This window comes from Dicentrarchus labrax, unplaced genomic scaffold (genome assembly GCF_905237075.1).
Source record: "Dicentrarchus labrax unplaced genomic scaffold, dlabrax2021, whole genome shotgun sequence".
In the NCBI taxonomy this organism is placed as follows: domain Eukaryota; kingdom Metazoa; phylum Chordata; class Actinopteri; family Moronidae; genus Dicentrarchus; species Dicentrarchus labrax.
Genome location: NW_026136719.1, coordinates 8,128,265 through 8,150,153, shown reverse-complemented (window position 1 = coordinate 8,150,153; position 21,889 = coordinate 8,128,265). Strand labels below are relative to the sequence as shown.

The window sequence follows — 21,889 nt, the reverse complement described above, 5'->3', positions numbered from 1 at the left end:
GTTGAAGGGCGCAATAAAAGTACTAAATATAAATTACTCTATATTTCCTCTAAGGATAATAGTTTGAGTCTCATGGTAGCTGTATTGTTGATAAAATGCTACATAAATGTTTTTTTCCTACAGATGATGCCAAAAATCTGTTTACCTAAATGAGAAAACCAGGGATTTTCCCTCTAATGGAAACATACAGTGTAGGCTAAAGGTTTTTGGGGCTGTGTGTCCTTCATGTTGCCTCATTGTGAGTGTAATCAGTGGGTTCAAAGTATCTATTGACTGTGTGGAACCACAAGAGAAACTGTCCTACTGTACTTTGCAGTGTTACATAATTTACGTCAGTTGGCACTCCAACAAGTTGTGGATACTTGTGACATTTTAATTCCTTCCACTCAGAGCCTTAAAGTGTTCACTGAACCTTATTCACAACGTTAAAAGGCTCAAGTATTACAGAAAAAATGTTGTTTTCAGCAGACTGGAGCAGAATGCAGTTGTTTGTGAGGCCCACCGCACCACTCAAAACACCATCAACACAACTTCCTTACATCTCTGTTGCTCATAAATACCAACAACCAGCCTGTTCCTTCAAAGCACTCACGGGGGGGGCCTGTGTGTATAATTAACAGCAGACCTCAAACCTTGTAAAGCAAACATGGAGAGGAACTTTGTAATTTTAAAGCACGTGTCAATACAGTATGCAGTCCAAATGATTATAGCGCTACCGCCACATTGTGAGGCCTGCTAAATACAAAAGCCTCCTGGATGCAGCTCCATGGAATTCCCAGCAACATAAGGAATGGTTTACTCTCAATTATACATCACTAACTACTAGAAGAGACCAATAATAGCAGAAAGGATTTATGTTTTGACCCAAGTTGCAACTCTTGATCAAATCATAACACGTTTTCTGAACATTATCTCATGAAATGGATCATTTCTGTCATAAAAAAACATGTCCTTGCAACAACACTGTACTTCAAACACCAACTCTTTATTTGAGAAGACACAACACAATCCGTTAAGAATGTTGTCACACAGATTAACGTTCGACACTTAAGTCCATGAGTGCTGCCTGCAGTCTTAACCGTCAAAGTATTACGTCTCACCACATATCTTAATGGTGAACACGAATAGATATATGCTGCTCTATTTCAAAACTTTATATAAACAATGAATACATATTAGGGTGTTCTGTAATAAAGATATTGGCACTCACAGTATTTACTTACTTACTAATAATACACTGTACATTTTCCAAGATTATACTGCCTGTGCAAAAACAGCACAGTAAAGGCTTTGCATTTTAAACCATGTCACAACCTTTAGCACCCGGGACAGTGAAGAATTGTGCAAAGTGTGCTAGCCTATAAAGCAAAAAAAAAATAACAACAGATAGGTGTCCATATGTAAACATTCTTGATAATCCTAGAAACATTCGTGTCAGAGAAGAGCAACGATAGCATTGCTCTGGTTAGGAGCTTTCAACCAGGCTACTAGGCTACATGAGGTCCACCCTGTCAGCTGCTTCACTGCTCTATGAAGAGTTTTCCAAAACTAATTTATTCAACTTTTGGGGTCAAAATCAAACCAAACACAGCATTTACGTGAATCTGCTAAACCTCCCCAAAACTCACTCTTTATGCTATTTTTTTGGCTGATAGTGGACTGGATGAGTTTTGGAAAACCCTTCGTCTGACAACAGTATTCATCTTTTGAACGCTGATAGTTCTCACTTTCTCACTTTTTTAATAGGCTGACTCATATTGGAAGCCGTTGTTTTACACACACACACACACACACACACACACACACACACACACACACACACACACCTCAATGCACTGACCAAAAATGACCATATACCAAGAAAAGAGGCAGTTTTGGTTAATTGATATTTGGACGGATAATGTTTATCTAACATTATAGCCATACATTTGCTCTGATTTTTTAAATATAGTGATGTAACCACTAGTGTGTGTTTTTATTTGACGACAATGGTCTCTAAGAGAGGGCAATATGACAATTTCTGCAGATGGAGAGTTTGCCATATCTGTGGTAGCTATCTCTTTAACGTCTCTAACTGATTTGCAAATCACTGAGCAAAAAACACATTATGGCAATACTGGATTTTTATTTTTTATGACATTTTGCATCAATATGATGAAGTTCTTTTTATTTATTAGGTATTTAGTTTGCTGGATCAGCCAAAAGCAGTTTCCTTTCTGGTTATTTTATCCATTAACAATTTCTCAGATGGCTTTTATCCAGAAAAAGTTTCAGAATATTGTCATAAAAACTGCATATCCTGTGAAATGGGATATTATCTATATTGCCCACCCCTCATGGTCTTTCTATAAAAAAGTAATATTGTTGGTCAGATAAAGTCCAACAGAAGTTTAAAACACATTTTCTTACTCACCAATAGCAGTACGTAGCAATGGATTAATATAACTAGGTTTTTATATGTCCCTCTTGGAGATTTCTGCCATGCAATGGATGTAAATGGCGCAGTTTCTGTGTCTCACATTATTCGATTTTTATTTGTTAGAAGTGAGTTGAATAAGCTTTTACTGTTAAATGAAAATGTTAGAAGAGCTTTGTTGTCAAGGAACATTAGAAATTGTATGTGATCAGTGTGTTATCTTGATACTAAATGAGTTCAAAGGGAACTTGGTACAATATAGACCAAATTAATGAAGGTCTTAAAACTGATTCTGACACAAGGCCCCCTTTACAAACAGGGCCGTGAGATCAGGGTTTAATGCCAGACCCATCATGTATTGTACTTTAGTCGAGTAAACTTGCAAAAGAATTAGCAAATAACCAAATTCTTTAAAAAAAAACAACAACTGATACATAGTGAATGTGGGGCTTTTGGGGGGCCCAGGGGGTCCGGGGCTGTGGGGCAGTTGCCCTCTTTACAACTTAACCTGGGCAAATTCAACCAAAACTATCTGCAAGGCTAGAGCGGTGGCTCCCAAACTTTTTTGGTCTCATATGTCCATAAGTTTTGAGCACATTCCCTTCCAGACTGCTCAGATTGTTGAATTTAATTTGCATATAGATCCAAAAGGCGAGTATTTTATAAGAAAAATCATATTAATCATCATCTGACCCACAAGTAGGGAACCACTGCTCTAGAGTTAAACGGGAAAAGTTTTCTTTTATAAACTTTAAGTTAAACTTTTGGGGGGTTTATCCCTGATATGATGTCTCACCCCTGCCTCTGCCTCATGGTCACACTCCACCATAAGAAAAATAAAAACAGTACTGTCATGAGACGAGCAGGAACTATTTTCTCTCAGAGCTTCATGTACTCGTTCTTCAGTCTGCTCAGTCTCGTGCCGTGGCTGCGGATGATCAGAGACAGGAGCTCGTGCTTGTCCTTCAGTCCCAGAGAAATGTCCAACGTGTCCTTCAGGACGTCCCTCGTGTGCACTATCATGTTCAGAAAGTCGTCGTTGAGCCGGTGCTCCTCTTTCAGCTCGCTCTCCTGGCTCTGCTTGAACTTCACCTCGAGCTCCAGCAGAGATTTCTCCGAGTTCGTGAACGCCTCGCTTATCTGCGCCGTCTCCCTGCGCAAATACTTCCCGTAGCTGTCCTCCCCGTCCAGGTCGTACGTGATGCTCTTCCCGATCCCCTCCAGCACCCTGGCCGAGTCCTCGATCTGCCTCTTGATGATGGTGAAGTCGTCCCGTATGACGGCGTCCTGGTCCTCGTCGAGACCGCACTTTCGCTCGTCGGTCATCTTGAAGAGCATCTGGCACTTCTCCGGGTCGTCGTTGTCCTCGTAGTCTCCGTCCGGCACGAAGTAATGATGGAAAGTGCCGTTGGACATCTCCGGATGTAGCGGGCCGGTGAAAAACGCTCCACGCGTCGGCACTGACAACATCCAGGCGCACAGGAGCAAGTGAAGGAAAGCCATGATGCACCCAAGTTGTCCACCCCCCTCCAAAAAAAAAAACAAAAACACACACTCACAAAATGGGAAATATTAGTTTTTAAAAACGTTATTTCAAGTAAAGCCTGGTGGACTATTTAATTCCAATTCGGCGTAGAAAGAAAAACATTACAATCAATCAATAAACGTCCAGAAGTGCGCAGTTGGCTGAGGCTATGTTGTTGCTTTCACGTCCTCTTCAATATCCTCTTTGTCCAGAACAGATAAAAGTGGTGTGAAAATGTTTTTTTTTTTTTTTTTGTAAAACAGCCTCACTCCTCTTCCTTTAATCGAGCCTGCCAGCCTTCATCACTGTTTGGCGAACGGGAAAAGCAATGTATGAAAGTTTGTTTTTTAAGCGTGAAAAAGCGGCACACCCGACTTCACTTGGTGCCTCAAACGCAACATCTGGATGTCTCAAGTGCCGCGCTCCGGCTTTTGGCTAATAATACCTCAGTGCTACTCTCAAATTACAGCCCCTCCGTCACTTAAAAGGCTGCTTTCAGTGTGGAGGAGGCAGCCAGCGGGGCCAAGCTGTTGGAGCCTCACTCAAACCAGGAAAGACCGAGTTTGTGTTAATTCACATAACCGTGACAAGCTGGCGTGGATGGTTAAAAAAAAGTTATTAGACTGCTGAGACATACACGAGTGGCCACATAGTCCTATAAAAAAAAAAAACTTGAAACCAGTGGTGGGATATAAACATTTACCTCAAGTAGGCCTACTGTAGCTTACTTAAGTATAATTTAATTGTTTAATTTATTAAACAGCTTAACTTTATAGTTACTACTGAAGATTTAGAGAAGCCTATTAATACAAAATATCAGTAAATTATGATGTAATAGATTACTGGAAGATACACAGTAATCAGTTCAAATCCCCCATCTTTACCAGCTGCAACATGCTTACACATAATACATTACTATTTATAACCAAATAATATAATACACATTATTGTGAAATTGGCCATTCTGTGTAATTATGACTTTTACTTTGTCAATATAATGTAGTCAATATATAAATGATGCACACAAGCATCCTAAAAAATGACCATTAGGGGACTAATATAATGAATTACATTACAATATGCACAAGTACTCAACTACTGTACTATAAAAAGTACTTTTTGCTTCAGTATTTAAATCTTCTGTTTCTTTATCTACATTTATCGGTCAGATATTACTAGTCTCTTGACAGATGAAGTTTTTTCATACACTACATGAGGTGAGCTTGCAAAATATGATGCACTGTTATAGATGAAACTTCAGACTATAACAGGATATATCAAGTAGTTCAAATTGGTTCCAGCTCAACCTGCTACGACAGTAAAATGCTGCAGATTCAGGCATCAATAATAATGATCTGATAGTATAATGGGAGAACTATAAAAGGGATCATTCTGCTGTTGAGTACTTTTGCTTTTTATACTTATAGGGTACATTTTGCTGATCATACTTGTGTTTAAATAATATTTTCAATTCAGGTCGGGACAGCAGTATTGCCATTTTTTACTTAAGTAAAGAATTTGAATGCTTCTTCCACCGCTGCCTATAATATAGGCTCGTACAAAAGTATATCAGTCATTCACTGTTAGAAATATCTACTCTTTAAAGTGGAGATAAACCCGACTTTTGTCCATTTTACCCTGCACAGTATCCCTGTTGAAACATATCTAAGAATACAATTTGAATGGAATTTAAAATGTCTTTAATAGCTTTTTTTTATCTGCAACTGTTCAGCGTTTTATTTAACAATACGACAATGTGTGCAAGTCATTATCTAATACCAGGAATGAAGCATATGTCTGGCCAGTGCAGTTAGCAGCCCATAGACTGCAAAGTTGAATTCAGGAGCCATGAAAACTTTGTCACTGAGGAAGCTTCCACACTGACCACCTGTTTTTCAGTGGTCTGCTGGCATCAACTGACAAGTCCAGTTCAGTTCAAAGGCAATAAAAATACATGTAATGGTCACCTGTTGAGTAATGAGAGCGGAAAACCTTTGTTACAGCTTAGACCTATAATCTGCCAAGATCTTTTACTATACATACGCTGATAATAACTGTACTTACTCTGGAAATAAAAGACATGTTGTGAAATATATTCCTGGAACAGTATGGGAGCAGTGTTTAAAGAGGAAGGCACATTTTAATATGGTGATCCAAGAAATGCCATTCAAATGTAATGATGCACTTTTTTTCCAGGAGGCTTAAGGGCAATCCCCCAAGGGTAAGTATAGTTGTTTTTAAATGTGATCTTATATCTCAAGAATTAACATGTTAAGAGTGATGTAATTAGCTAAACCCACAATTCCACTCAATGTGTGCATATCTTTCCAGTGGAAACAGCAGACGTTACACGCCATCACCCACCTCTGAGTCTTGCACTCATTTTTCCACTGCATGAGTGATTATTCAGGGTTGTGACCTGCATAAATTAATCTTGAGCAGAACAAGTTTTAAGTGGTGAACTCATTGTTAAAAGTAGGTTTATATATCCAATTTATTCAGAAAATAGAATACCTTATTATAATACAAAAACAGAAATTGGATGACTGTGTTACATAAGCCTTACATAAACCAAGGTCTGCAATGTGCATCAGTCTGATTTATGATGTGGAGAAATACTTCACTGCTCATCACATCTGTATCTCACCTCAGTGATAACACTGAGAAATTGAAAGGACATAATTTGATGTCTGTCACCAAGTTCTTGTCTCAGTGTCATTGCTGCTTCTGAAAGATTTCACAATTACGAATGGTATCCTCTACTTCGGCAGTAATAAGATGCACTGGCATGTGTGCAAGTGCAGTTTTATTATAAACCTGCAGCGCTAACTCCACTAAAAAAGGGAATATGCTGTCAGAGAGCAGAGTGGCAGCCTGGAGCAGCAGAACAGTGGCTGTCCTGTGACATTATGCTGCCGAGCGAATTTCAATGTGGTGTCAAAGAGAAAAAAAAGTAAGACAATGAAGTCATGTTGGGTTTAGGGTGTGTCACTATGTTTTGTTTAGGCTTTTGTGGCACTGTTACATTTACATTAAGTCATTTGGAAGAGGAGAACTCCGTCTACTCACATAGGACAGTCATTAACAAAAAAAAAAAAAAAAAAAAGTTGTTACTGACCTCCCTCTTTTTCCACTAAAGCTGGAACGCAAAACACAATCCAGACATTTTATTTCTCTCACTCGTTCTCTGCTGTGTGAGCTGCTGAGGCGTCTGTTTGTATCCTCCCAGTCTGTATATTGGATGAAATTTGTATTTAACAATACAATACCAACATTTAACAACCTAATTTGCGATAAAGTGCGTCCAACTTTGAGCGTAATTGACCAAGTTGGGATTAGATTCCAGTTTGGCAAACCTCTGCTTCCCAAACTGAGCTTGACTCAAAGTGATTCAGCAATCTGGCTCAAAGAGTTTTTCCTGTGATTGCCAAAAAGGGTTTATTTATGTTCCATGTTTGGGACCAGACTAAGAGTGACTTCTGCACTGAACTGTATTATGTTAATAGAAACCTTGTTACTGGGTTCATATGAGACAGCATGATCATTAATGGATCCACTTACTGTCACAGCTCTGGTAAGTGTTGTGTCGCAAAGCAGAGCACAAAAGTAGAGTAGGCAAAAATTAAAGTGGGGTTTATTTGGTCTATTTTCAGGACAGAAGACGGCAGTCAGCAAAGGTAAACGAGACCAAATGGGAGCAGGCAGGCGGATAAAACAGGCAGAGATCAAAACTTAACAAACAAGCAGGAAGGACATGGAAGGCTGGCTGAAGCACAATGGCATACATTGAGCAATCAGGTATAGAGCTAGTGTTTATGGACAGGTATACTAGGTGCCTGATTACGGGGAATAAGGAACAGGTGTGCTGGCAGGTGATGACTGTGGAATGGGGGTAAACAACTGAGGCCTACTGCTGGTCAGAAAGGGAACAACAGGACTGGTTAGAGCGGACAGGCATGCTATTATTATTATTTGGCATATTTCTATTATTATTATTGTTATTGTTACAATTGTAGTTGCTGTGCATCTCTATGTCTCTCTCTTAATCTCCCCCTCTCTCTCTAAACCAAACAACTGGTCGAAAAAAGGACGTTTTTCCTTGCCACTGTCGCCAAGTGCTTGCTCATGGTGGGAATTGTTTGGTCTCTGTAAATAAATGTACAAGGAGTATGGTCTGGCTCTAAATGAAAAGTGTAATAATGTCACAGTTTCCCAAAAGATACACAATCCAAGACTTTAAACTGTTTAAATCTGTTTATTGTGACTCACCAACTAGCTGTACAGTCACTTGCAGCCTAACTTCCTGTAACTGACTGCCTAACTGAAAATAACATTTGGTGCTACACAAATAAAACAAAACTGAACTGTATTTAAAATTGTGTGAACATAACAAAATCCACATCAATGATTTGTGCACTGTACTACCATCTGATACAATGGTCCAGCAGAGAGGTCACAAACAATGGCCTCCAAAGTACTGTAGACTGACTTGCTTTTAAATATGCGTTTGCATGGTGGCTGCCTCATGAGTCCGTCTGGACGGACTATTGTGCACATCCTCAGAAATGAACACGATGGAAAACTGTGGTTGAACAGCAAGTATATGTCAGGCTTTACAGTTGAATCAACACCTTTTTGACACAGTGTCAACTGAACTTGGGCATTATAAACTTCACAAAAATGATATTTACATTGCGAACAATGTTGGGTTCTTCTTACCAGTCCGGGCTAGAGTCCTGGGTCCCTGGTTAAAATACAATCTATTCCAATATTAAGTATGATTTTACTGATTCTTGTACATGAAATAGAGAAATCAGTTTCAACAAATGAATCGCATCAATCTGTTTTATCTGAAGGTTGTGATAATTTTTTTATCTCCAGAATCTCTGTCGTAGCATTGTGGCACACTTAAATGAAAAGAATCATGTTGTAGGTTGAGCCATATGACACATTACTATACATAAACAATATATAATTGTATATATATATATATATATATATATATATATATATATAAACTTAGCACAAAAAGTAACAAAATTTGTGTTTGGTAGATTATTTCTCTGTGGTAACAATGCTTTTTGGCAATAAATCTTATACGTTGGAAAGCCTGTTTAGTTCCCTTTCAAATGGTGCCCCATGTGTAAGGAACATGCACTTGTTGGATGAGCAGCAGAGCTGAGTATGTGGGTTGCGCCCATGAAAAATTTGCCAAATCTTTTCTGCCAATGCCAAACAGGTTATTTGATGTTGCTATTGACACTTGCTTTGAGCTTCTGGTACCCCCAGGTGCTGCCAATCTGGTGCCTGATTGGCATCTGATTGGGCAACTAATGGAGCAATAGGGCAACTTCAAGCTGGTGTTCCACAAAACCAAGTTGCAGCATTATTTGGAGTGAGCCCTAGTACCATCTCCAAACTGAAGGCCAAGTTCCATATAATGGGGGATGTCAAAGACAGGCCGCGACGTGGGCGTCCCAAGAAGACGACACCCCAAGAAGACCATTTCCTCATCCTGTCAGCACGTAGGCTGTCTTCTACAGATTTGCAGTCAAGGTTTGCAGGACGATATGGCCGACGGCTCTCTGCCCAGACAATCCGGAACAGACTACACGCCGGCAATCTCTGGTCTCATAGGGCTGCCAGGAGTCCTGCCATGACTGCCCTTCACCGTCAGGCCCGTTTGTGCTGGTGTCGGCAACACGTGCACTGGAACCTGAACATGTGGAGGAACGTTATGTTCAGTGATGAGTCCAGATTCTGCCTACGGCAGTTGGATCGTAGGGGTCAAAATGTGGAGAAGACGCGGAGAACGCTATCCTGATTGCTGCACCAATAGAATAACATCTTTTGGTGGAGGCAGTGTGATGGTTTGGGGTGGCATCTCCCTCACTGGAAAAACGAGGCTTGTCATCATTGGAGGAAATCTCAATGCAGAGAGATATAGAGATGAGATTCTGCAACCAGTGGCAATCCCATATCTCCACAGTCTGGGACCGAACTCTATCCTCCAAGATGACAACGCCCGCCCCCACAGGGCGGTGTTTTATCAGAGACTACCTCCAGAATGTGGGAGTGGAGAGGATGGAATGGCCTGCCAGCAGTCCTGACCTCAACCCCATTGAACACTTGTGGGATCAGCTTGGGCGTGCTATTCATGCCAGAGTGACCAACACAACCACGTTGGCTGACTTGCGACAAATGCTGGTTGAAGAATGGGTTGCCATCCCACAGCAGTGTGTGACCAGGCTGGTGACCAGCATGAGGAGGAGTAGCCAGGCTGTTGTGGCTGTGTATGGTTCTTCCACACGCTACTGAGGCTCCTGTTTGTGAAATGAATAAATTGTTAAATTGCCAATATGTCTTGTTTCTTCAAACTTCAATCATCCAATCCACCAAGCACCAAACGAGTCAATGGCAGAATAACCTGTTTGGCATTGGCAGAGAAGATTTGGCAAAATTTTGATGGGCACAACCCACATACTCAGCTCTGCTGCTCATCCCACAAGTGCATGTTCCTTACAAATGGGGCACCATTTGAAAGGGAACTAAACAGGCTTTCCAACGGTATAAGATTTATTGACAAAAAGCATTGTTACCACAGAGAAATAATCAACCAAACACAAATTTACTTTTTGTGCTAAGTTTATATATATATATATATATATATATATATATATATATATATATATATATATCACTATTTTCATTTAACATATGATATGGATCATTGTTTCAAAGGATTTGGTATGACATATAAAATGAAAGTTTTAAAATTATGAGAATGAAATCTGGAATAAAAACATATACATAAATGTATCATTGATTTTTGGATGAATGGAGAATTTACCAACTTATGCCAGGACTTAGAGTAGTCTGCATATTGTGAAATGTCTAAAGAAATGTAGGCCACGCTCGTCCAGCCTCACTCAATTAGACATAACTCTGTGAAAATGTTTTTGGCTGCACTTCTTACAGCATGACTAATTTTAAGTCCTTATGTCACAGTTGGTCTCAGATTATATCCAGACACCATTCAATACCCTCTGGCAGTCTGTAGCTCAGCCCAAAGCCAAAGACATGATGGCCCAGCATACCCAGTGACTACGGGAGGGACAGTGACATCATACATCATGTGGACTGTTAAGAGTTTGTTTGTGCAGCAACTCAGACCTTGTAAAAATGTAACACAAAGAGAAATTCCAATATTCATTCTTATCCTTTTTCATTATCAGTTGTTTCTCCTAGTCAGCGAATTTATTGTATTTTCCGACAGATTGTGGGCCAACGAGGATTTAGATAATACAGCAGGGAGACAGACCAATGCTGAAGATGCATGGGCCTGTCTGAAGAGCCTCAAACTATGTATCTGTAAAGCGAATTGTCCTTTGTATCTATGGAGGCGACTCTCCTATCATTTTTGTGCATAAAACTGTCTCTCTGCTGTGGTGAGACAGAGCTAATGCATAAGTGTGAGATTTCCTCGTCTTACAGCTGTGATAAATGTTGGCCATCCTGTTGGTTCAGTGTTAATCCTAACAGAAGGCCTGGACCCTTTCCAGCCTTTACACCAGGCTTACGTAGCTGTAGTATGCATAACAAAGCATATACCTTGTTTCCATAACAACAGATGTGTTGGATCAGATTTTTGGATTTCTCCAGATCTTTTAGCACAATCCAGCTTTGCAGATGTTGGTCGAACGTCTCAAACAGGCAGCATTTTTACAAATGCCTGCAAAGCGGTCTTGTTAGCCACCCTCCTGCTCAGCTAACTAGAAAAACTGAGCATGTGCACAGCAACAAATTTACTGTTTTAACCATGCTAGCTCCATGGACTCGTCTCAACATCTATTGGATGATTTTCCATTCCAATTAGCAAATGTTAGCAAGCTAAATACACAATCTTAGCCTTGTCACTGTTAGCATATTAGCATGTTGACTTAAGCATTTAGCTCAAAGCATCGCTGTGTAAAGTAAAGTCTCAGAGAGCAACTACCAAACTCTTCCTTTTTACATTACTGTTGAACTAATCTTTCTCAGCTTTGAGTCAATGTATATTATAGGAGGAATGTCTGCTTCATCCAAAAAGATTTTCTTAGTAGAGCTAATTTTAAAATGTATTCATGTTTCTCCCTTTTCCACACAATTATTGATGAAAACAACTCTGATCTGGACTGATAATTGTTATGTATTGTCAATATTAATTTATTACACTACCTGCCTTTTTATGGGTGTATTTCAGATCCCTTAATGGTTTTTATAGCCATATCTCTATATTGAATATTTTTGTATAATGTTATACAGTGTGAAAAAAATGCAGTATTATATATTCTCTATATTGTGCATAATATGCATAATGTTAACACCACAGCATACATGCTTTTTTCACACATTTCCTCTATTTAATTATTGCACATATTCTATATTTTTCACAATGCTAACTGCTGTTTGCATTATATTTACTTCCACCAAATGTATTCCATCCATATTTATTTTTTTATTCCTTTCTTTTCTTTGTGTCTATCTTCTCCTGCTCCAGCAACCCAGGCACACAGTATGCCTCCCACTTTAATAAAGTTATTTCATTTCAGCTTGAGATAATGGCCCAAGAACAAATCCATTTGTCTGCACACTCAATGTCCGTGTTATTACAAAAGACATTTCAGAATGGCTGGTAATTCAGTTTTACTCAAGAAAATAGTGTAATATATGTAATGTGTTCTTTTGCTATGGTTCTATAGTGTATGAACCTCATGTGAACCTAATGTGCTAATGTGCATCCACTTTTGATTGCTTCCTCTGTGATGTTTACAAGCCATTTCCACTCCGGGGATGTTTACTGCGAGATTAACTTTCACTCTATGATTCTTTCAGTAAGTCTGTTTTTCAAAACAGTAATTATTGTCCCTGTGAGATGTGCAGGATTAAAAAAGGATGTTTCTTGGTATGACAGCTGTAAACAATGTTTTCCTTGCTTGATATAGCACCATTAGTTCTTTTTTAAACATTATTCCATTTCATTATATTTTTCTTCTGGTTTGTCTTAAATGTTGATTTATAATAGATGTTTTCTTAAATGTTATTGAATTCTCATGTGGTAAATTGTCAGATAAAACTTTTTTTTGGCAACTGTGGATAAAATGTAGACATGATAGAGCAACCAACCACACAAGACAAAAACACTGGAGAAAAATACTAAAGGCACAGTTGATCTTAGCCAGCTCTGGGGTAAAAAGCAACATGTTTACATTTTATAATACATTGTGTAATATATAAAATGTGCTCTTTTGCTGTGGTTCTATTGTGCATGAACCTCATGTGAACCTAATGTACTAATGTGGATCCACTTTCGATCTCTTCCTCTGTGATGTCTATAAGCCATTTCCATTGTGGGGATGTTGATTGCAAGATTAACTTTAACTCCATGATTCTTTTAGTAAGTAATTATTGTCCCTGGGAGATGAGCAGGATTAAAATAAGATGTTTCTTGGTATGTCATTTTGTCTTCATTCATCAATTCATTTGAACATAACTTCATTAATTAACATGGTTTGTGACTGGTAAATTGTTGTCCCTGACAGCTGTAAACACAATTCTCCTTGCTTGATATAACATCATTGCCATTATTTTTTTTAAAAAGTAGCATGTCTAACAGATGTTTTCTTAAATGTTATTGAATCCTGTTGTGGTAAATTGTCAGATAAAACGTTTTTTTTTGGCAACTGAGGATAAAGTTTAGACATGATAGAGCCACCAACCACACAGGACAAAAACACTGGAGAAAAATACTATTGCTCATAATAAGACTACATGAATTTATTTGAACATTTTACTTCAAATGGGTTTCAGACCGTTTTTTGATGTCCTGAGGTTTGTATCAACTGAAACGTTTAACCTTTCGCCCAAAACATTCCTGAAGGTGGAACCGCTGAGGTGTTTTATGAATCAAAAGATGAAAAGAGTGTTTTATATTGCTATTCAAATACATTTTTCAAGATGTCAGATATATGTCAGATATGGATTTTTATTTGAAAACTTAAAAAATATAGCAGTCTATGAGAGCTATTGAGAGCTTTTGCCAGAAAGTTTCTAAGTTCTTGTCTGTTTCAAATCATGGTCTTCTTCCCTACGGCCACTGGCAGGCTCCAGCTGTTGCTTTTCAGGCTAGCTCATATCCTTTGACTCACTGTGTAAAATAGAGACAGATCTGACTAATAGACAGCAAAGCACAGACTTGTACTGGCACTGTGTCCGCGCACATGTGTGGCTTGATTGATCTCTGAGAAACAGGGAATACTTCACCACAGTGAACCTCATGTGAACTTGTCCATACGCCAGAAAAAAAAAACTGGATTTAGGACAGTGGGTGTTTCGTCATTATTTCTATGGAGACTAATAAGAAATTAAATGCATTCACTTCCATTTCTGCTTTTTCAGAGAAAATGAAGCTTTCTGTTTGTGGCGTGGCACTGTCTTTCCAAGTGCCGTATAATGTTTATTGGCAATTCCTCAGATGCCAAAAATGATTCACCCACATAAAACTGCAATGAAACACAGCCACTGGACTTCATTTATATGCTCTACAGGAGCAATGACTTCAGTCTGAACACACAGTTGCACATTTTGTTCTTTATGATATCAATCTCTAAACAGCCACTTACAGCAGTTAGCTTAGCATTAAAGCAAAAGTTTCTACAATTAGGAAGATGTTTGTTGGCTTGTTAGCTTGTTGGCTTTCTGGCGGGGAATTAGAAAATAACATTGAATGTAAAGCTACCACTAGCATCCAGCTAGCGTAGCTTAGCACAAAGACCGTGCAAAATGTAATGTAGAAAGAGAGGGCTGGCAGCAGCAGTACAGCAGTAACGCTCTCTGTGTGGACACCACGGTCGTACGAGCTGCAGCAGTTCTCACTGCTCACGCGGGCTGTGTGTCCAGGCCCTAAAACTTACAAATTAACACTTTATATATCATTTGTTTAAGCCGTACAAAAACGTGTAAAAGCAAGAATTGAGCAATTTACAGGGGGTTATTTGCAGAATTATTACTTTTCTCTGAGTAGTCGCTAACTAACCAGCGGAGGAGGAAGTTACTGGTCATAGTTTTTATTTTATTATGCGATGCTCGACAGTCGGTCAGAGCCTCCATTACAGCACCCTCTCCCAGGGAGGCTGAGCAGTGTGATACCCTCATAATTGGAGCACAGGAGGGATTACAAAACTCATGTGGCCTGGGAACGCCTCGGAATCCCCCAGGAGGAGCTGGAAAATGTTACTAGGGAGAGGGACATCTGGAATCCCCCGCTTAGCCTGCTGCCACCACGACCCGACCCCGGAAAAGCGAAAGAAAACAGATGGATGGAATGTAATGTTACAATTTCTTCTTTCTATTTCTAAATGTTGAGGCAGGAATTGCTTTGACATGAGTTTGACGAACACTGTCTGTACAGCTTGTGATAAACGACGCTGTGCTTTAACACCCATGAAATCTTTATCTCAATTATCAAGCCTTTTTAGGATGATATGATTTATATTTTGTTCTTTATATTATGTTATACCACCACTTACTCATATTCCGAGTTCAGAAACAAAACCCATTTAAAGCCAATTACCAGGCATAACGCATAATTTATGTCATATCTCCAGTTACATTATTTCAATTATTACAAAATAATTAATTTAATTTGCATTTTCATTACATTCCAATCTGCACTTTAGCAGGGCAGCAGTTTTATCTGCGGGTGACACTGGGTTGTTTTTCTTATGATGTATGTAACAGAGAAAATGTATCACACCAAAATTAACTGAGGGGCAAACTGAATGGAAACCGGATGCTTGTTGATTGCTCCAGTAGTTCTCAGCATATTGCACAATAAATTTAACAAGACAACTCTATTTTATAAAGACAGATCTACAAAATTAACAGAGCTATGGAAGAAATATCAGGCATTTAGGAACAAAAACCCCAGAAACCTCTTCATTAAGAGATTTTGAAGCTTGGCTGCAGCTGAAGTAGTCCTGCGTCACTTGTCTTCGTCAGAGTGATCAGAGGCACAATGTGCTTTGTACTCTGTCCAGTGGTGACTTCAACAATTTAACTACACAATTACTGACATAAAAGACAACAATAACTGAAGGGACCTTCACTGAGACTTGGTATGAAGGAACTTTTGAAGTTAAATTGGTGGCAGCTTTGAGATAAATCCCCGGTAACCAAATGGATGTCTTAATTTTAATAGAGTTCATTTGTAGCATAATACCCTCTGTTTATCTAATGATTCTTGTTATTGTAAAGGGAAAACACTGAAGAATGTTTGCACTGGAATACTTACTGCGAATATAACCAATCAATATAGTAACACAAATTGAAAAATGTTTTTCCAAGTATAAACAGAATTGTGTGCAGAATGAATATACATTTAAAGGGAATAACAATATACCATGACTGATAAAAGTATTTCTCAAAGCATAGTGGAGACCTGACATGTGACCTTTTTCCATTTCAAAGCCGCAGCCTAACATCAGGAGAACTATAACTATAAAATGATAATGCCTTGCATATGCAGTCAGGAGTGGCGTCATTTGGTACATGTCTCATTCAGTAGATAATGACTTCAGGGACTGTGTGGTATTTGAACTTGGGAAGCATAAATAATGCACTACTTCAGTCATAGCACAGGAAATTTGGAAAAATAAACATACAAAGCAGCCAGTTAATTCAGCACAACTCAATTTTGAGTTGCAGTTCCGATGAAAACAGTTACCAGCTAGTCTCAAGAGCCAGATTTGCTGATTGCGGTTTTGTGTGCAACAGCAAGGATTGGCAAGGGTCTAACTTTACCAAAGTCAAAGGGGAGTTGTTTTTAAGTCAGTGTTGAAGTGAGAATGCCCAATAGCAAAAACTATATGCATTTGTATGATTAGTTTGCAATCTCCTGCAGATACTTAGATATAGCAGTCTCCAACATATCCATTTAACTGCTGATGATTTTAACAGTGTTGTTGCAAACTGACCAAAGTATCTGAATCTGAAGCATGCTGCTGCTGCTAGTGGTTGAAGACCTACTTGTTTTATATATTTGTTGTGGTTGGCTGCATCACCTGAGTGTCACATCTCTCATTTGGCTTCGTCTGCCAGGTTCCCTTTAAAGTAAAAGAAGCCACGCACTAAAAGCCTGCTAAGACACTTACTTCTGTACAGTTATATAATCTTTATGGTTTGGTACTTGTGCCATATTGTAACATTGGAAAGATGTGTTAAATGTTAAATTCCTGCACTGACAGATAGTATACAGTATAGAATACAACACTGCAGAGTTTGAGGGATAACATCCTGTCCAAGAAGTGTAGTATCAGTTTATTTTACAATACCAAGAATGATTGAATTAAGACTTTATTTAATGACAACGCACTTTGTAACCTTGTTTAGAAATGTGGTTTGTAAATAATAATAATAATATTGATTATTATATATGGTTATAGTTTTATAGTTAGTAGTAGTTTTGCCAGGGATGCTTTCTGTGTTTGATCTGTTAAGAGTCTGGTTGCAATGATTCTTCACAGTCTAAATGTGGTGCCCTCTGCCCTAGGAGGTTAGGAAGTTAATGGAAAATTGAATCTTTGAGCCAACTCACTTCTTTCAGGCCCTGCCAAGGCTGCATTACCAACAGGACAAAGTGGGCAACTGCCCCAGGGCCCCAGACCCTCAGGGGCTCTGTGGGTGCCAGGTTCACTGTGTGTCAATTGGTTTGTGGTAATATCATGAATTGCTAATTTGTTTGGGAATACACCCTCAAGGTATAATACCCACTGAAATAAAAGAGCCTTAATGTGGTTCCTACATTATTACCCAGTGACCTTTAAAAGTGAAGAAAAAATCTCACTTATAAAGGTCCCGTGTGTAACATTTACAGGATCTATGTGCATGGACTCTGCCATGTTTCTACAGTAGCCAGAACGGACAAACCAAACACTGGCCTTTTGTGTACGTTTCGCAGCCACTGTAGTTTCTCCACACTTCACAGCCCGTTCGCATTGCCGGCTCGTCAAATACAGATGCAAACTGTTCAGTTAGTTGCAATCTAAAACTTCAACGCTAGATGGCAAATTTGTATTAAATCAATTTATAACAATTTAACCCACATAGAACACATAGAACATTTGGGGAACATTGAGATAATATAGAGCCCTCAAAGAATATAAATAAGCTGCTGAGTGTAATCTACTGTGTGCACTATTCGTTGGCATTTGAAGGCAACAGCGTAAATCTACAATGAAAAGAGAGTAGGAGGAAGGGGCCTGGTGGTCAACAGGGGCCAATAGCTCATTTATGCAATAATGCAACTGTAGTTACATATATATCTTTATTTTGTAGAATTACTATATTCTGACAGCTAATTAAAAAAAACAAAAAAACATGCATATTTAACAGCGCTAAAGGATGAAAAGTAAAAATAATTTATTGTAAAACCCTGAATTCTTCCTTTAGAATCCTGTCAAAGTCTGTAAGGACCTGAAAAAATCATACTGACAGAGAGAAGAAGCCAAGAATGAGAAACTATGAGAAGTATAACTTAATAAAACTAAGATACAACGCTTTCCACCCTGCCCTGTCCTGCACTGAGTGGGAGTAGCAGTAGCAAAGACCACAGTGCTTGTTCCAAATTGGGAGAAAAATGGGTAAAAATGCAGAAAACCACATAGTAGTATTGTGTCTCTTAAACAATGGCCAAGCTTGGATAAGCGGTTTCAAGAGGTTTGGAAAATGCAGAGCTGATGACACGCAAATTAATTTTACTCCGAAAACAAATCAAGCTCTATGTGCTTACAGTATGGAGAGGAAGATGACAAATATAAGAGAAACAGAGCAGTGATTCAGAATTAATTCATCCACATTGTCACACAGGATTTGATCCATACACTCACACTCATTAGTATAAAACAGGCTGAATATGAGTGTTTATGAACACTCAGTCATCTTTGCAAACAATCAGAGGAATCCAAAGCGTTGGCCAGATGGACATCTCACAATGTATTAGGTGAAAATAAAGAGTGAGTCAGAGTCTACAACACACGCACACACACACGCACGCACGCACACGCACACACACACACACACACACACACACACACACACACACACACACACACACACACACACACACACACACACACACACACACACAGTTTCAAAGAAGAATGGAATAAGAATTGGTTTAACTGAGAGATGATTCATTTGACCACAGTGAATCAGTCTGGCAGTGTGTTGGGAGAATTGATACGAACCATAGAATCACTTGGACGCAAACCGAAATGACTCATATACCATATTGCATCGAGCGCTGTGTGTAAATCTCAGGCTGTGATAGGGACAGGCGTGAAAATCTCCAAAGCTACAGTATGTCAAGAATGGCCAACCAAGTCTAAGCCAAACTGCTTTTCTCTAGGCTTGGCGTTAAAAAGCATTCATGGATATAGATTTTTTCCAAATCAGGCGCAAACTGCACTCATAGATGATTGAAAACCAATTTACATCAAAATAGAGTTTGACAAGTAGCAGTTCTTTACACCACTTGTGAAAGATGTTGATACCAAAACCAGAGTGCAGGCTGCATCAGGAACATGGTTGCATATGAACATCCTCTGTCCCTGCTTATTCTGCCTGATGTGACCGAGGAGTTAAACACTGCAACTAAATGCTCTGGCCTCGAGTGCAGGAGGCTACATCTGTATTCCTCATCTTGCCTGCAGCTTTCTGTTTTGGTTTTATTTATTAGCATACTGTGCACATGCTCATGCTGTCACCACAGCAACCACTGCAGATAGGTTAATGATGCCTGAACCCAGAAAATTGACACAATCACTTACAAATACCAGAAGTCTCTAAAGACTAGATTTGATCTTTGTTAAAGTTCAACTTGTGGCAGAACAGCCACAGAGGTGCTAAGAGAGAATGTGGGCACGCTAGGTTAGGCTCAAAACTTAATCAGTGGCCTCATTCAAGAACTTGTTCATTATTTCTTTGAGACAGTTTTGTTCAAACGGATCAGACCAATAGACACTGTCGGAAATACACTTAATTGATTTCTTGAGTTAAGTGAGAAGATTGCTACCACTTTCACGTCTGTGCATTAAGTATTGAGTTGGAACTGGGAGGTGATTAGTCTAGCTTATATGCCTAATATGTCTTCCATCATCTGAGCTGGTGTATTTTGTTATGTGTAATTACATTTTCTATATTGTACTGCAAGTTGTATTGTTTTGCTAGTAAAATTGGTTACAAGTTGTAAAGGCCCTTGAGCAACAGTTTACTGTCCCTCATGTCATCACAAAAACAGAAAAGGCTCTCTCATTTAGGAGAGACAGTAAAAGGTAAAAAAAAAAGATGTTAAAATGGAAAAGTAACCACAATCTTAACATTACTCCAAACAGTCAAAGTATTCTGAAGCCAAACAACTGCACAATGGCTTCAACAGTTCAACATTTGCTTCTGCAGTTTGATTTTTACTAGGTCTCTTTCAGCAGTGTAGCCCCAGTTCCATATGAACCTGAGGACTGTTGTTATATAGACAATTCATTTCCAGCACAAAAGTCCAATAACAATGCTCCGGATCAATAAGACTGTTCCCCAGAGCTCACTTCTCCAAATTCCCCATCATTACCTAAGGCTCCATCAACAAGAGAAGTTCACCTGGTGAGTGTGTGAGGAGATGAGCTGAAAGAAATTCAGTTGGTATTTCTCAACCTCCTGAACTGTGCTGTTTCTTTTACCTCAGAGAGGTTATTTCCCATGTTCAGTTGATGCTTGAAGCTGCTCTGCCCTGACAGGGACTGTACCTGATGTGTCCTTCTCATTTTAGGTGGTGACCTCACAAAGCAGTGTTACCATTTAGCTTTCATGGGCTATGTACTGCCATGCTGTGGGGTCACAAGGCCAACAGGTGCTGAACTGTGAGTTCAGCCTGTGGAGTTGGCTGTTGTTGTCATTCTAAGCCAAGTTTTTCCACTTCATTTTCTGCAAAGGCTAGCCTGGGAACCAGATGAATCTGTTGAGCTCATGCTGTTTCATTTCCAATTTCCAATTTAATTTTCTATTTGCATTTGTGAATTATATGCTATGCAAAGACACCAGTGATGTTATGATTTACTTTGGAAATAGTAGTCGTAAACGCAGCAGTGCCATTTAGTCAATGTTCTGGAGCTTTCAAACGCACAGAACAGCTACAAACCACCTCACAGTGATTGTTTTGTCAACTACATTAGGATTTAAAATGAACTCTCAAGTTCTAAGCTAAAGTAAAACGGAAAAATTATAAACATCTACACCCTCCATGACTGCTGATGAAGATTACGTGATATGATTAAAAGCTCCAGATCAGGTATTAAATACACATTGTGTTGAGACTGTTTTGTCAATACATTTTAGACAAAAACTGCAGTTCCCTGAATGGCCACTTAAGCATGCTACAGAAGGGATCAATGTACATTAGGCCCCCTTATTAAAATACCCAACTTTATAGCAGAAATAAACATGTTTACAGCCTGGAACAAAAAGCTTTTGGTTTTTATACCTAAATTCTGCGTTCATGAAAACTGTACGGGGGTGAATTTTTATAGAACTCACTTGTTTAAGACTCAACCTCACTGAGCTTCACAACGGCTCTTCAGAGACCAATGGGTAACGTCACCGAGTCCACCGCCATTTTTTATTATACAGTCTACGGTCTGAACAGTTGCTTTGTGTTTGAGCTGCCAGGGTCTCTGAGGAACATAAACACCTCCACCTGATGACTGTGATTAGTTAACTCTTTCGCGTTGTTGTTTGTCAATGAGCTGTGCTAGCAATGATTCTTGGAAGTTCTGGCTCAGGCCTTGTCTCTAATTTTGGAGCCAATGGTAAACGAGCTCTGGGATAAAGGTAAATCTGGTCCAAAGGTAACTTTAAAACTA

The 21,889-nt window shown here is 39.1% G+C and overlaps 1 protein-coding gene across 1 annotated transcript; it reads right to left on the bottom strand.

Annotated features, from left to right (window-relative positions):
- Nucleotides 1-966: 966 nt before the first annotated feature.
- fibinb (fin bud initiation factor b) lies at nucleotides 967-4,384 on the bottom strand. The gene has a single exon (XM_051378948.1). The coding sequence runs from the start codon at nucleotides 3,917-3,919 to the stop codon at nucleotides 3,296-3,298; it is 624 nt and encodes a 207-aa protein (XP_051234908.1). The 5' UTR covers nucleotides 3,920-4,384; the 3' UTR covers nucleotides 967-3,295.
- Nucleotides 4,385-21,889: the final 17,505 nt, after the last annotated feature.